The 17410-nt window shown below is 42.9% G+C and overlaps 1 protein-coding gene across 13 annotated transcripts in view; it reads right to left on the bottom strand.

Moving 5' to 3' along the window:
- Susd6 (sushi domain containing 6) overlaps positions 1-17410 on the bottom strand; it is a 132718-nt gene that overhangs the window by 49422 nt on the left and 65886 nt on the right. For 4 of the 13 annotated variants that reach the window (XM_063262461.1, XM_063262462.1, NM_001398930.1 and 1 more), the window contains 1 exon segment: positions 5927-6151. In XM_063262461.1, coding sequence (XP_063118531.1) covers positions 5927-6047 — 121 coding nt within the window. In that variant the 5' untranslated portion in view covers positions 6048-6151. 13 annotated transcript variants of the gene reach the window in all.

Here is a 17410-nt window from a genome sequence, read left to right as displayed (position 1 = left end):
TTAACCTTATCCTCTCGTGAATTCAGGTTTCCTTGTATTTAATTTGCTCAAGTGAGTTGGAAATGTTAAGCTATCAATAAAGTCTCATTCACAGGGCACCATGGAAAGGGTGTCTTCTAAACGTTGCTGTCTCTCTGGGCTCCAAAGGTAAATACCAGGCAGGCCAAGGTCATGCCTATCTTACCACAGCCCTGGCACACAGCCATAGCAACACAAGCCACCCAGTGGGAAGCTGCTCACACCCTTCATATACTGTGAGTGACAAAGAAGACTGGAATCTTCCAGTGGGTAGGAGGTAATACAAAGAGTTCATCCAGAAACCTACCTACATCAGAGACTCTGATTACCAACTCAATTTTTCTTCTTCTTTTTCCCCCCTCTGATTTTAGCATGTTGTCGTCTCCTTTTGATAAAAAGGATAGACAGGTTAAAAAAAAAAAAAAACCAAAAAACTCCAAGTTAACAAGTTAGACCACAGTAAAGGGATGAACTGGGAACAGATGTGAGTTTCTGCTTAATGAGGATTTTAAACCAACTGAGATTCAAACAGGTATTCAGTTTGGTGGGCTCAGGTCTTCTTTGTCAGAAAGACAGTACAAAGTTATCGTGTATTTGAATGTTCTAAGCATGGCACAATTAGTCTACGGAGAATAATTTTTCAATGACATCAGGGTTCGACAAACCCAGCAATTGACCTACCCAGCCTCCGACCACAATCCTCAGTCTTTTTATAGTCACAGGTAATTACCCCATGGAGAGATTACATCACTTTTGTCAAAGGGTTTGCAGCTGACAGGAAGATGCTTTGCGGATGTTTTGGGAACTACGTCCTTGTTTAGAATTGCTATGGCCCCCATTGTTTTCTAAGAATAGAACTGCCTTGGCAAACCCTGTACCTAAACTGGAACCAAACAACCAACAGCCATGTGGGTAAGAACACAGCATCAGAGGGAAACATGGAACCTAGAGATGACTCCTATACCATTTTGATACAGGAAAGAACAGAGTCTTTACTCACTAGCAGAATAAGTCTCTGAAGCTGGTCTTCACCCTTCAATCAGGAAACCTAAGAAATGGATCCAAGGACACCTACTATTAAGTACTGAGAGGCCAACATCAGCAAAGTCAGAACAGTCAGACTACACATAACTATCAGCCAGTCCCACCACTTGCAATGATATGCCCAACTAAGCTACCCAACACCCACCTCAGGTCCTTTCTCCACAAGGCACAGAAATGGTGCTCCTTATGCACATTTCCTATCTGCTACCCTACCATCCCCAGTGTGGTGGACATTAGCTAACTCAGGTTCTCCTGAGATGGTGAGGTGAGCCAAAGGGGTCTGACAACACCTCTCTGACACAGTAGTGCTTAGGGCCAAAGCCACATCCTATCACAGAGAACCTGGTTCTCAACCACTTTTATCTTCAACAAAACTAAGTACTTTTCTTTCTCACTGTGCTGTGTAGAGATGCAGATGGCTGCTTTTCCCACTATCTCAAAATCGCATAGTGAACTGTGATGCTTAACATGGTCTTACGCATCATGGCAATAGGGGAGAGGGCGATCAGAAACAAAGAATACTGAGTTTGTCAGTAAACATCTTCTGGACAGAGAACGAAAAGCATTTGATCTGAGTCAGCAGGCCGCCTCAACTGAGATCATCAAAATATGCAAACATGAGCTTTCTAGAAAAGAAGTGGGATTCCTCAAGTAATCAATCCTTCCTCACCAGTCAAATTTAACACCTGCTCCAAATCTCTTAACCTGGACAAACAGTGACTCAGGGTCTTCAGTTCCGTGTTTTCATGAGAGCAAAGGTGTTGTCTTCCAAGTCTCCTGTGCAGTGACTCAACCGTAGGTCACAGAACAACTCTGTTGTTATTTAGAAGTTACATCACGCCTTACATATGTCATGTGCCCTCCAATCATTTTTATTAGTCTATACAACACACCAACCTGACATCCTTAAAGATTGTTGTTCCTCTTTAATAGCAGTGGGAAGAGGTCAAGTGATTTGCCCAAGGTCATACATAATTCAAGTTTCTTCAGATCAAGCAGAGACAGAGCTGGGAGAGACTGTCCCACAGTGGGATCCTAGTTCCTCTCTAGTCCAAGAAAAACAATATGAGTAGCATACGCACAGCTTGTTGTTAATTCTGATCTTCCCATGAAGACCATGACTTGAGTTTCTATATGCTTCTGCATAACAAGATATGCTTCCTCTGTCATATCTAAAAAAGGACTCTCCAATAATCTTCTCTGTTTAAAGAAAAAAACCAAAGGAAAATTTGGCCTTTGGCTAATGCTTCTCTAATACTTTTTTGCTAGTATAATCCCAAATCCTGAGCTACAGCTGAGAGAGGCAAAATCAGATATGATAAAACACATCTGTAATCCTAGCACTTGAGAAGTTGAAAAAGAAATATCACTAAATAGTTAAAGGTCAGCCTCAATATCCCTCAAAAAACAACCAAAACAACCAAACAAACAAACCCCCTGAAGAGTGAAGATGGAAGAAAGGGCAGGCAGGCAGGATGGCTATGGAACTCAAACCCCAAACATAATGTAACTTTACCCTAGAACTCTCAAGTGACCCTTCACACTGGATTCTTTTCTTTCTACGCTGAGATTATAGCCAAGACTCTATGTGATTTTATTGTCACAGGCTAGGCTCACATAAAGCCTCTAGGGAACGCATTATCTATGGTCCAATGGGGTTATCATAGCCATGAATACCTATGACATGTGAGCATGTCTACTGTCTACTAAGGTCCACTGGTGGCAAGGCTACACATTTTTACAAACCCTCACTCTAAGATATCTCTGAAAAGGTTGTTCAGGAGCAGCTACAAAACCAGGTAAGAAATGGAGGTGGGGTCTGGAGCGGATGGCTTAGTAGGCTAAGATCACTTGCCATTCAAGCTTGAGGACCTGAGGACCGAGGTTAGAATCCCTAGCGTCCACATAAAAAGCTTGTAAAACACGTGTCTACACTGTGGGTTGGAAATAAGGGGCTCCTGGGAGCTCACTGGCTAGCCAGGAAGCCAAAACAATGCTTCTAGTTCAGTGAGAGGCCCTGTCTCAAGGCAGTTCAGATGATAGAAGACACCAAATGTCTTATTCTGGCCTCCACATGCATGTCTGGGTATAGGAACTCACATTCACATGCATGCACACCCCCCAACACCCCCCTTGCCCCACACACATCACTCACTCACAAAGGGGAAGCAGCGGCTCTTCCTGAAAGGAACTGCCCTTCTTTAGCTCCACTGAATCTGAGTGTCTTGGTTTCCTGGTGCGCACTTGGCACAGTGCTCATGGCAGTCACAGCCTTACAGGTGTGCTCTGAGTTTTCAGGCTAAAGTGTAGGTATCACCTTCCCCTAGAAGCTACTTCACAGAGGGAAAACACTGGCAGCAATGTTGGCACACTGGATCTTAGTAATGGTGAAGCCCCTTCTCCCTGTCTGCACTCTGCTCCCAGAGAGTACATATTTCATGAGGAATAAAAATGACTCGAATGTTAGGGTGGAAGGAAAGAGTCTTTGCAGTGAGGAAGGGAAAGAAAACAGCTTCAACTTTTCCATTCTAGTCTGAGCCCACATTATAAAGAGATAGTTTTTCCACATTGAGGAATAATAATTCCTTTATCGAGCCAGTCTGAAACTTTGGGTGGAAAGTAGGGAAGGGGTTGGGTAGGTGGAAAATGGGTGGAAATGGAAGGAAGAAAGCATAGAGCAATAAAAAGGAAGGTGGAGAGGGTGAGTTGGCTTAATGAGAATAAAGGGGCTAAAGACTTCCAATACTCTGCCAGCGACAATGCAGCTTAACATGCTTGGGCGGCTTCCCAGGAGAAATCCTGGGAGAGGCAGTTTGCAGTGGTTCCTAGGCACTAGTCCAGGTTCTGCTCCTGGACCTACCATTAGCTGTTAAGACCTCAGGCAAATGTACAACCTCTGAAATCTGGCTGAGCAGTTCACCCTTATTCTAGCTCTGACAGTTGTCTCATTCAAGCACATACCTACCAAGCAGCATTTGTTCTAGGCTAACTGTGGGGAATGGCAGCAGGGAATACAAAGCTTCTATAAAGAACCCAATCCTCTGTTTGTCTGTCTGACTCAGGGTCTCACTGTGAAGCCCAGGCTGGCCTTAAATTCATGGATAATCCTCCTGCCTAAATTTCCTAAATGCTGTGATTATAGACAAAGAGCCAAATACTTTAGCCACTGGTTTTTACTATACCTATTAAACTTTTTGCCATCACAGCACAAAAGTAGCCGGAAACAATATATACTCAAGAATGAGCATACCATGTTCCACTCAAATCCAACTTAGAGGCACTGAAATTTGAATTTCATGTAATTTTTACATGTTATAAAATATTACTTTTCTGCTTTTTTTTTTTTAGCATGTTAAAAATATGGTTAGCATGCAGGTCATACAAAGCAGGCAGCAAGCCAAGTGGTGGTACATATTTGTAATCCCAGCACTAAAGAGTTAGAGGAAGGAGGTCCTCAAACTCAAGACCAATCTGTCTTATCGCATTAAATCAAGTTTTCCAGGCTAGCTCTCGCTACATAGTGGGGGTTAGCATGGAGCGGTTTGCTAGCTTCTGCTCTGGAGTAAAGAACAGTAAGCATGACAACTTTAACACTGTGTTTCTGTACCTATCACTTCTGGAGACCTTGTATAGGCCAGCCTTGTTTTCCTTTTCCTACAAGCATGATCCCATTCATCAATGGTACCAGAGGTTGTACTGGGGTTCCTTGTGGCTAGGAGGGGAATCAGAAAAGAAGTATGCGCATCGTAGGGAAGGCTATAAGGGAACAACTGAGTCAATAACTGTTTCTCTCAACAGTTCAGAATAATGCAAAAAACGGATGAGCCCACCCTCCAGAAACCTGCCATCCCGGTTGTTCTAAAGAACTCTGGCAAGGATTTCATTATTGTCAAACACCAATGTTCACACCAGGACTCACAGATGCAGAGATGGTTCTGGCCTGCCATCCAGTGGTCTGCTCAGAACACCCAAGTATGTGTTTTTGGAAGAAATGCCAGGTCTGGATTGCACAAAGTGAAGTGATTAGGGACTTTAGAGCACTGTCAATGCATCGAGAATCAACAAATTCAAAATGGCTCACTCCTGCATTCTCAGTCTCTCCTAGGAACATTCCAGCTTATCATCCTCAATAAAAAAGCTCTCAGAGTTATAAAAATACAGACTGAGGAGCTAGAAATGACAGTCAAGGTTCTATAGTCAACTTCTTCACTTAACACATGAAGAAAATGAGCTATGGGACAGTTAGGTGGCTTTGCCCAGAATTATAATATATATACGTCAGTCACTAGGCCCTATTTTCACTAAGATACAGTATCTCAACTATGTACCTGGTCTGAGAAGAGGCACAGAAAAGCAAGGGGAAAAATGAGCAAACAACAAAAACAAAAGAGTGAACATCATTAAGTGTTTTACTATGTAACATTAATACCTTTACAACCCTCAGTGAGGTAGATACTGTTATTAACCCACTCTGCAGCTGAGGAAACCAGAGACGCACAGTAGCAGTGATGTGCTCAGGGCCACAGGCAGTGATAGGAATGGGCTCTAAACCCAGGCAGTCTGACTCAGCTCATTTCCTCCCCTGTATATCATGCCCTAGCCCCTGGGTTTTCTCTTGCTGAAGATGCCAACAGCTGGGGGGATGGACGATAAAGTAATCAGCAGCAGGTTCCCCATCTCGCTCTATCAGGCTTCAAAGAACTGGCTTCCTGCTGTACATACCACACTATAAAACAAAACAAAACCAACCAATCAAACAAAAAGCTCTTCCTGAACTGCCTAACAAAAAGCAAGACACAAGCTCCCGGAGAAACCCTGGTATAAAGTCTTCCCCTCCCAAACACAAATGGCAGATCTGACTTACCGGAGGCTAATCCGTCTCCCAGCAGACTGCAAAGGATCACCAGTTGAAGAAACACTCCATGACCGACGGAAGTCACAACAAACTCTGAGCTGCTCTTTGGTGCTATCCTGCCATGGCACATCTTTTATCCGTCCGAGGTTTTTACTTATTTGGTTTTTTTTTTTTTTTTTTAAAGAACGACTTAAAATCCAGAAGAATCCTAAAGCCAGCGAGGAGTAGCTTCACCTATAACAAACAAACAAATAAACAGAAAAGACTTAGTAAAGTGAAAAATTGAGCTGTAAGTCGGTTAGATGCAAACACTGCAAGGAAGCCACAATCACACACAAAGTTGGAAGAATTCTAGAGACTGAATCTTCACTGCCGAGAGGAGACAAGCACAGAAGCTCCTCGTGGGGAGCTGCCAAAGCTTGCCACCAACTGTTGTCAGGATCTGATCTAGGAGGCAGACCCTTTCGAAAAGGGACAGGGGACGGTTCCAGCTCACCTGTACATCACCTGCTGGGTCGGCCAGGCCCGTGTCTCTTTCAGAAACTGGCTGCTCTGTCAGGACCACTGGCCTATGGGCTCCAGCAGAAAGCAGCTGTTGACACAGAGCTGTTCCGCCTATGTCACTTGGCCTCAAAGCAACTTCAGCTAACCAAAAGGAAAAACAGAGCGAGCACACGTCTTAAAGGAATAACTACACCGCCTAGAGAAGGAATGCAGCAGCAGGAGCCAAGGGCAAGGAGGCTAGCTTATCAGAGGCCTAGAAGCCCCTGAGGAGCTCTTTCAACAGCCCTGAATCTCAAACTATTCAAGGCTCAACCCACACACCTGTGACTGGCGGGGTGGGTAACGTTATAGGCTGTAGTTGCTAAATGGCCCTACCACCCATTCTGGTTCAGAATGACCTAGGAAGAATAGTAAGAAGTATTGTTTAAAAAAAATAAAATAAAATCAAGCCCAGTGTGGTGGCACACATTTTAATCTCAGTGTTCTGGAGGAAGAGTTGGGGAGATCTCTGTGAGTTCAAGGCCAACCTAGTCTATAAAGGAGTCACAGATCAACCAATACAGAGAGACCCTGTCTCAATCAAACAACAAACAAAACCAAGTAACAGTCAAGAATGTAAGGAGTATTTTCTTCTAAATGTCTGTAGAGAAGACGCTGGGTTGATAAAACATAAAGTGGGCCTATTTTACTCAGCTATTTACTACTTATTCATATATTTTAGCTTATAGAAGGTAATTAAAAACAACATACTTCCTTTTAAAAAATTTCCAGGGGTTGGGGATTTAGCTCAGCGGTAGAGCGCTTGCCTAGCAAGCACAAGGCCCTGGGTTTGGTCCCCAGCTCCGAAAAAAAGAAAAGAAAAATAAAATTTCCATACACTCAATGTAAAGCTCTAACAGCACAGATCAGAGGGCCTCCCATCTACAATCCTAACAAAGGATTCCCTGAGTATTGGCCAAAGATGTTAACCAGACTTTAATATAGGTCTGAAGCCTTGACTCAAACCCATGTCCCCCAGCCCCGAGAAAACAAGAGGTAACAGGAGTTCTCTCAGTGTAAATAGAGCAGTTATGAGACTCTTCAGTGAACATTAGTCAGAAACCAAGAACAGGGCTAGCCACTAACTAGTCTTCACCTCTTTTCCCCTGGCAATTGTGACAAAAGCATCTTTGGTCCTTGGCTTTTACTCACTTTAAACTGAGCCATTAAAGCTATGGACAGAGGGGTTCACAGAGAGGTCTGTATGTTTATGCATATGCAGGCTGTGTTCACATTCATACAAATCAGAGAGTGGGAACACCTATATTGGAATATTTGTTCCTTGTAGCTCTTAGCTCAGTTTCCTCTCTGTGAAAGGTTTTGACTCAAGCAAAGTGTACAGCCTATTTAAGCCTATTCGTTGCTGCTACTGCTTTTCGACAAGATGCAAAAAGAGGTGGTGGTATTTAAAGTCAGAGGTTAAAGATGTTACAGGGTATGTCCAGTGCCCTAGCTGGCTAATGACAGATGAGCAATGAGCCTCGTGGTGCTACCACTTCAGTATATCCACACTAAATAACCCTATGAGGAGTTCTTCAGTCATCTCTTTAAGGCAACAGCTGAGAAACTTCAAGAATGCCGTCAGCATGTGCTATACCACAGCACATGCAAAATACATAGTTAAGTGGTGAGTCAGTATATGTAAGGTAGTGCCTTAGGTGTCCTGCACATGAGGATCAGGAGTTAAACAATACTACCCAGAGGAGCTGATGCTGGTCTAAGTCCTAAATGATGTGTGAGATATTGGAGAGGGGGCTGTAGAGGAAGGGAGCAAGGAGGTTTTACCATATCAGGTGAATCGAGAGTGCTCCTGGCAAAGGTTAAAAGAAGGCTAGACCAAGGAGTTCAAAGTCTACTTGAAAAGTAAGTAACACTGACAAGGGTGTTAAGTAGGGAAGTTACAAAAGCACGTTTTTAAAACTTATTGTTTTAAAGTTATGTATATATGTTTTCTCTATGTATAGGTATGTGCATATTGAATGCAAAGGTTGGAGGAAGAGTGTTAATCCTTTGGAACTGCAGGACCACAGTTGTGAGCTGCTAGATATGGCAGCTCCTGTCTTCTGGAAGAACAGTATCGCACTCTCAACCACTAAGCCACCTCTCTGTTTCAGCACAGCAATTTTATTTTTTAAGACCACTCTGGAAGGAATTTTAAAGAATTTGTCAAGACAGATGATAATCTCAACATTTTTTATGTTATATATAATGCCTTTGGAAGGCAACTTAATAACACAGGTCCCAAAAAGTACATATTCTCTGATATATATATATCTATAGGACACCCAAGAACATTGTTTAGAAAAGGAAAACACTGGAAAGCCAAATTAGTTATAGTACTTAAAAATACTGTTCAGGGCTGGAGAGATGGCTCAGTGGTTAAGAGCACAGACTGCTATTCCAGAGGTCCTGAGTTCAAATCCCAGCAACCACATGGTGGCTCACAACCATCTGTAATGGGATCTGATGCCCTCTTCTGGTGTGTCTGAAGACAGCTACAGTGTACTTACATATAATAAATAAATTTAAAAAAAAATACTGTTCAGTTACTTGCATCCTGCTGCCTCAACCCCCCAAGGATTATAGGTGCATGCCATTATGCCCAGCCCATGCTTGGGTTTTTAAAAGGGTGTATGTTACATACACACTTATATACACCAAATTCCCTCAGGAATAATGCATAAGAAACATTGCCTTTAGAAAGGGTAACTGAATGGTTAAAAATCAAGAAGCAAAAAATACAAAAACAATTTCTATATGCATTCTCTCAATCTTCTTGAGCTCTGTACTTTGTATGCATATTAACTTTTCAAAGAGATAAAATACAAATCAATTTAATGTAGCATGACTTTTGTGTCTATTTCTTCAACAAACTTCTTTTTTTTTTCTTTTTTTCCTTTTTTCTTTTTTTCGGAGCTGGGGACCGAACCCAGGGCCTTGTGCTTGCTAGGCAAGTGATCTACCACTGAGCTAAATCCCCAACCCAACAAACTTCTAAGAATAGTCACTTTAAGGGGTCAGCCCTATGGTCATCTCCAGATGAGTCCTTTCCTGACACTTCCTACCATGCCTATTCCCAGGAGAACTGGCTCCCTGGGACCCTTTACTACTTCGACTTGAACTGGCTAGTAAATCTATTTATCCGCCTCACCTCAGTGGACTGAGAGTTCCTTGAAGGCGGAGACAGTATATCACTCATTTTGGAATTTTTCGCATAGCATAGGCCCTTGCATTTGACAGGAGACTGCCAAACTGTGGGAGAAGACAGAGAGTGGAGAGAAGGTGAAGGAGTACAAGCTCCCAATTGTTCTCTCTCACCAACTGCTGGCCTCTCTTATTGCTTAGGCAGCTACCTGAACCAAGAGGCCAATAAAACCTAGTACTTGATCAAATACAAAATGCAGAGTGGTGTGTGGATTTTACAAAATGGGAAAACATAAACGTGTGTCATCAATGGAGTATTTATGTGAAGGATGAGCTAAGGCTACTGCTTCCAAATAACAGAGGAAAGGTAACTTGCAAGATCCCAGAATATCACCAGCTGCAAGAAATCCCAGCTAATTTGGACAAAAAGTCACGGTAATCAGATCTAAATAAGGAATTAACTGCTTTAAACGCAGAATTTTAAAGTCTTCAGTTGGGTATGGTTCTATATACCTATTATCTCAGAACTCAAAACAGAAAGACAGAAATGCTGTAACTTCAAGGTCAACCTGGGTTACGGTATTAGAGACCCTGTTTCAAACAACACCAAATTGGGAGAGGGGTATCACTTTTTTTAGTAGTCAGCCACACTACAGTAAATAATCTCCCACCCATGTTCACACAAGCAACCCGAAGTCAGTGGGTCAGGACTGTACGTATACATGTGTACACGCGCGCGCGTACACACACACACACACACACACACACACGCACGCACGCACACACGCACACACACGCACACATACTTCCAGGCACTGTTAATATTGAGGGAAGTCAGTGGCAGGAACTCACACAAGGCAGAAAACTGGAAACTAGAGGTAATGCAGAGGCAATGGGGTGAATGCTGCTTATTGGCCTGCTCCGTGGCTTGCTCAGCCTGTTTCTTATATGACTCAGGGGTGGCACTGCACAAGTGAGCTAGTCATCCCACATCAATTAGCAGTCAAGAAAATGCATCACGGGCTTGCCCACAGGACAATCTGGTGAGGGCATTTTCTTAAGGTTCCCTCTTCCCAAAGAGAACTGGAATTTGAAATTACAGGCATGTATCATGGTGCTTCCTGCTTCATCCTCTACTTTTTTTAAGATTTAATTTGATTATGTTTAATTACGTATACTTGTGTGTCTGTAAGAGGTATATGCATGCCCATGCAGGTCCCATGGAGGCCAGGGGCTTCAAAACCCTTGTAGTTTAAAGAGTTTTAGATAGTTGTGAGCTATGTGATGTGGATGCTAGGATCAAACTTGAACTTGGGTCTTCTAGAACAGCAGTAGGAGCTCAAACCACAGAATCATCTCCAGCCTTAGAGCCTCTATTTAAAAAACAAAACCCAAACCATACATGATTGAAAACAAGTAACTGGAACTAAGCCTCTGTTTTCTTTCTTTTTTTTTTCCTTTCTTTTGTTTTTATTTTTCCAGACAGGGTTTCACTGCATAGTCCTGGCTGTCCTCAAACTCAGAGATTCTCCTGCCTCTGTTTCCCGAGTGAGTGCTGGGATTAAAGGCAAGCCATACCTCAATTTTCAAAGCGAGTATTCGTCCGCCCTCATAGAAATGTGACAACTGAAGTTCTAGGTGAGTAGGGGTGAGAGATAGCAAGGCTTTCTGGCTTCTATTTCCATTTCTAAGAATGACTCTCAGGTCTCATCTCATCCATAGAATTTTTCTTTAATGCTTTTATATTTCTCTTTGTGTAACCCAGGTCTCTTCAAGCAGAGTTTTTCCCTCCAAAACACAGGGCAAGAGAAGACATGGAAAGCCTACATTCACCGTTCTGGTTTTCTTTCTTAGGAACATAGCTGTTGTTCTCAAAGTAGGCAGTAGCAATAAGTTCCATGAGCTATAGATCATAGATGGTCAGCCCCACAAAGACAAGGTGCTGGCCTTTCATGTTTGTGAACCAACACCAATAAAACCTAGGGGCTGCATCTGCATCCTGCCCAATGTGAAGAGCTCTCATTTCTGCCCCTACACTTCCATACTGTCCCTAAGCTGTAACTCTAACCTTAGGGGAGTCACTTATCTCATCTCTACCTGTTTCCTCCTCTGTAAAGTGGGAGAGGGGTATCATTTACTTAACTATCTTACTAGGTTCTGATGAAGCTCAGACGGTCCAAGAAGAAAAATGAGAAGAAATTCTGTTAACTAGACCTGGGGTTTCTGTGTAGTCTTCGCCAGAACCTGCAACCTGAGCCCACAGTTTATATGCTACTTGCTTACTGTTACTGTCCAGGTTCATGACACAACCGGCTAAGAAAGGTTAAAGGTGCCCAAGAGTTACCTTCAAAACTATCTCAATGCTTGAAAAGTAGCAACTGGTGGAGCAACGAGAACCAGCAGGCACCCTATTCACTAGGTAGATCAGGCACACATCACTTGGTCCACTTGCCCAGATGTCGCCACTCCTGTGGAGAAAGTCAGTCTTACTGAAGTAGTGGGGCCATGCATGCCATGCTGAGCTTTCCTCTCTTGATTCAAAAGGGCCTGACCCAGAAGACCCTGATTCCCAGGTACTGGAATGTTAACTTCAGTCCACATACAATTTTTAGGATGAATTATTAGATAAACCATGAATCATGTATCCATTAATCAGGAAAGGGGATTGGGAAGAGAAAACCAATTTGAAACCTTTTCTTATCTCAGACTAATACAGAAGGGGGTGCGGGAGAGTAAGAGTGTAGAACAAGATACTGTACTCCTTTGAGCAACCATCTACACCAACCCTCACATTGCTACATGATGGGAAAGGACAAAGACCATTTTCTAAGTCTGAACAGAATGGAAACACCTGATTACACTTCAGAACATAATAACAAGAAGCCCAAAGTTCCCAGAGGAGAATATCAAAAGGTGACTCCCCAGGCCCTTCCTTGACTCTTACCTTGAAGGGACTGCAGAATTTCCCCTTCACTCCCATCCGAACCATCAAGACCTCCTACTACCCCTATAAACAGTATGAGGTTTTGTACGTGCCTTCCTTCTTCCTCCTGTGGATTTTCCAGTCATCTACTTCTATTTCCTCCAAGTCAGTAACATTTCAGTGCTTATTGGGATTTGAGGAACATTTGGCAGAACCTTACCTTACCCACTGCACTGCAGGGCAGAGCAAGGAAGCAGAAGGGAGGAGAGGGAGGGGAGGAAAGGAAGAGAGAGGAAGGGAAGGGGAATGGGGGGGGGTAGTAATCCAGGCTGTCGTTGAATTTGCAAGCAACCCCTCAAATGCTGGGACTATAGCTATGCTCCACCACTCCTAGGTAAAAATAACTTTAGTTGAAATTTAATCTGCTCCTAATTATAAAAATTACCCTCAGCTTTCCTCTTAAGCCACCTAAAAGTTCCTGGAATGTGCCAGAGACTTTCTTGAATTGCTCTGATATTCCTTACAGCCTGTGATGCTCCAGAAAAGCTGCTTTGCTGTTGATACACTCAGGGCATCACATTTCTCCCAAGACCCAGGCAAGCAGGACTACCAGTGACACACTACCATATCCTCGCTCAGTCGCTCAGTCTTCTAGGACCTGGCCGCAGTTTTGACTACAGCAGGCACCTGACCCGGGAGACAGCTAAGCTAGGCCCAGCTTCAGCATTAGGCAGTGGTTCTGTCCTCAAGCAAGTCACCTAGTCTTCCCTGTTCTTAGTTAGGGATGGGCCTGGATGGCTCCCAAGGCCCTTTCAGGTCTAAGGAATTCAAAGCCTTCTAGAAATGACCCAAAAGTATTTCCTCTGAAAAACTCTACAGATGTTCTACTCTAACTAAAAGGTAGAGATGCTAAATCTCTCCCAGCAGCCCCTCAGCCTTCATCTTCCGAACTCTAGCGTCTTTCCCCCATGCACTGCAGTAAGCTCAAGAGGCTACTTTCCATTTAGAGCGTAAGCACCCACCAGCACATTTGCTCAGCATCTAGCACACAGTGTTCCAAAAACAACAAACATCTAACAGAGAGAGAGAAAGAGAAAACAAAAAGCCAACCACTTCAACACAGCAGAACAATGTAGCACTGCAGGAGCCTAGGGAAGAGAGAGAAATGAAGGAGAAATGAGGAGGGGAAAACAAAGCAAAACTGACTCTGACAGAAAAATCGAGGAAGCGAAGAACTCATCCATAAATGTGTAATGTGTAGCCAGGAAGCCACTTTTTTAAGGCAGAGGCTTACCAGGGACTGATAGGCCGATCTACAACGAAAAACTTCACTTCCTGTGCTTCTATTTCCTTACCAGTGGAAGGGAAAAGCTTCACTAAGTATCTCCCAGGAACAGCACTGCAGACCAGGGCAGATCTCGGGTCCACTTGGACAGTATTAATTGGATGGTCGAGGGAAAGTACTTTTCAGTTCCCATCTGCAAACTGATGACACCGATCTTCTGGGACTATGTGAGGTGGAAAACACGAAGTATGAGCTATAGAATGGATCTGACACTGACTTCAGTTCATGATGGTGAGTGTTCTTTCTCCCATCAGGCTGTGGCTGATACCCAAAGGTTCTCTAAGGGCAGCCTGTGAATGTGGTTTAGAAACATCCGGAAATCAGGCTTAAAGCACAAGGTCAGTTCAGATTTAAAAAAAGCAAAACCCCAAAACAACTTGAGTTAAACAAGTAAACCTTCCTTTTTCAACCTTAAACAAGGCTCTTTCCAAATTCCAAAATATTTTTAAAGGCACTTACCTAAGCATATATGAAAAATTAAATACCCATTTGCCTGCTTGTAAAGAGTGCCCTGCTCTTTTGTTTGGGGATGGGGGGGGGGGGATTCACTCTATGTAACCCTGACTGGCCTGGATCTCTGTGTAGACCAAGCTGTCCTTGAACTCAAAGAGACTAAGCTGTCCCTGCCTCCTGAGGCAATTCTACCTTGAGACAACCAAGTATACTCCCTCCTGGGAGGCGGTAGAGACAGGTTTCCTCCATATGCTGCATCTACCACAGGTAATGACTACTTCACCAAGTCTACTTCTCTCCACAACCCAGAGTACTCAATAAATACTTGTTGAACTCAAGGGGATAAAAACCTCCCACAGATAGTTTGTGCAGAAAAGATGGCAAAGCAGCAACAGACAGGAAGCATGAGGGGAGGGGCTGTATCAGCTTCAGGTCTGAGGAAGGCTGCAAATGCTCACAGAAACAGCAGGGATTAGTTTCTAGGCTCCACAGATAGATCTTCTATGTCATTATACCCTCTACAGGATTCACAGCAGAGCTGAAAAGGCTCCGATACTTACTTTGCAAATAGAAATTCAAGAAAGTAATTTGTTCAGTCTGCACCCTCACACCTCTACATTTCCAGGAACCGATTATACTGCAGTTCAGGACAACTAGATGTCCTCTGTACAAGGTCTGGGTAATCACAGAGCTCAAATGTGGTATCTTGCTCTCAAGGAACTCATAATAGGCTGTTTATCTACAGCATTCACAGTGTTACTAGGACCTAGAAGAAACAAATATTTTACAGTGCTAGGAGAAAACAAAGGAGTTAAGAGCAAAGACTCAAAACTATGTACGGGCGGGATATGTATAAGCTATACCCTGAACTCAAGCACACATTGGTGATCACAATTCTAAAACAATCTTTTGCAGGCAGAAACTACTTATTTGCAGTGATAAAACAAAAACAAAACAAACAAAAACTCAGAAGACCAAGTCATTTTTTTTTAGGATGAAGAGGGGAGCAATTCATTTTGTCTGCGTAGAATCACAGAATCCTTTTGTCTGGTAACAAGAAATAAATACATATCTATATATGTCACTGGGGAGGATATTTAGGAGCCATTTTAGTATTCAGAGTAGTTATGGCTGTGCAGGAAACACCTCCTCCATGTCAAAAATAGCAAACCCAAAGGAAAAGGCTGCTGCACTTGTGTTTACTTTTTACCATCTACGTGGATGGCTTTCCAAAGGTCCTCAAGTGGGATGATATAAACAGGTCTGTGTCACTTCCTGGTTCTCAGGCCTTCTGCTACATTCCCAGTCTGTCTGGGAAGGCTGCCTATTTAAAAATAAACCTTTAAAGCTCACAAAAAAACTCTAAAAAAACTTAAACCATCCTTTCCTTTATTTCATCTATTTCACTGAAATTAAACGGGGTAGAGAGCAAGAAAAGAGAGAAAATAAGCACAGAGAAGGAATTTTGAGTTCAAAACAAAACAAAAGGGGCTGGGGATTTAGCTCAGTGGTAGAGCGCTTACATAGGAAGCACAAGGCCCTGGGTTCGGTCCCCAGCTCCGAAAAAAAGAACCAAAAAAAAAAAAAAAACAAAAACAAAAAAAAAAACAAAACAGAAACTGTGCTCAATGAAAAGTCAAAGTCAAGAGAAGTGGGCTCTGCTTCTGTATCACCTCTACTTGGAAAAACTGACCTTGAGCAAACAAAGACACTTGATTCCTCACAAGGGGGGCTCCTTCGGTCCTAATCCTGGCATAATTATCCAACGTGTTTGAGACACAGGCTCCTGGTCTCCTTACTTACTTCACCTCCATGGCTTTTCTGGCATATGCTGGCATATTATGAGTCATCAGAAATGGTAATTACTATTATCATTAATACCTATCCTTATTATTGTTATCATCATTTGAAAGAGAGGGTTGGGACAGATGAGCTCTATTTAGGAGCATCTCTGTTCCAAATTCTTTAATTCTTAGTTACTTTCTCTTCTTTTTCTTCCATTTTTCTTTTAAGAGTGCTAGACAAGAAAAGGGAGATAAATTAGGAAAGTCTAATAGTTAAACAAACATCCTCAGCCTCTATGTTAGAAACATGGGAACGGTCAACCCAGAAGGAAATCCACAAGTAGGTTAAAATGAAATAATGAGATATATCACTCTCCAAAATGGAAAGACTTGCATATTTTCTTTTTTTATTAGACTCATAGCTTGTGACATATTCACCCACAATGCACTCCCATGAATGCCAAGGACAACATTCCCCTGGCAGAACCTGACTTCAGACACTTTACCTTTCACTACATGAAGGTCCCCAGCAGCCCTTTAAAAACCTAGCCTTTTAGAAACCCTAAAAGATAGATAGCACAGTAGTCAATCCCACTCACTTCTACTGATTAATCCTACCACCAAAGTTTTGTTGTGGTGGGGTTGCTTCTCTCTCTCTGTCTGTCTGTCTGTCTGTCTGTCTCTGTCTCTCTCTTTCTCTCTTTCTCTCTCTCTCTCTCTCTCTCTCTCTCTCTCTCTCTCTCACACACACACACACACACACACACACACACACACACACACTCCTCTTCTTGTGGTGGAGTTTGTAGCTCACTCATTTGGTATAGGCCCCACTAACACTGCATAAAATCTGGCCTGATGGTGCATACTAGTAATCTCAGCACTTAGGAGCAGGAGGTGAGGTCATCCTCACCTATACATCAAGTCCCAAGCCAACCTGAAACACATGGGACCCTATCCTTAAAATAACAACAACAACAACAACAACAACAACAACAACAACAACAATAAAGGTTCCTTTGCTACCCCTATCTCCTATGTGTGTGTTTTTACTCACAATTTTATGCCAGCTAAGAACCTCCAAACTCAAGAGTTACTAAAAGTGATGAGGGCACATTACTTTGCTCTTGCCTTTTTTCTTCTCTGTACAAAGCTGAAGAAAGGCAAGCTTGACTCACAACCTTCCGAGTAAGTAATTCAGCCCATACATATTGTTTGAAGATATCTCAGGAGGAAAAATGGAAAACAGGGTGATGACCCTCAAGACACAAAGGTGACAGAGGCTCATCATTTACATCTGA

The sequence above is a fragment of the Rattus norvegicus genome, chromosome 6 (assembly GCF_036323735.1).
Source record: "Rattus norvegicus strain BN/NHsdMcwi chromosome 6, GRCr8, whole genome shotgun sequence".
NCBI classification, from domain to species: domain Eukaryota; kingdom Metazoa; phylum Chordata; class Mammalia; order Rodentia; family Muridae; genus Rattus; species Rattus norvegicus.
The sequence above is the reverse complement of the archived record's forward strand: the minus strand, read 5'-3'. Positions and strand labels throughout refer to the sequence as shown.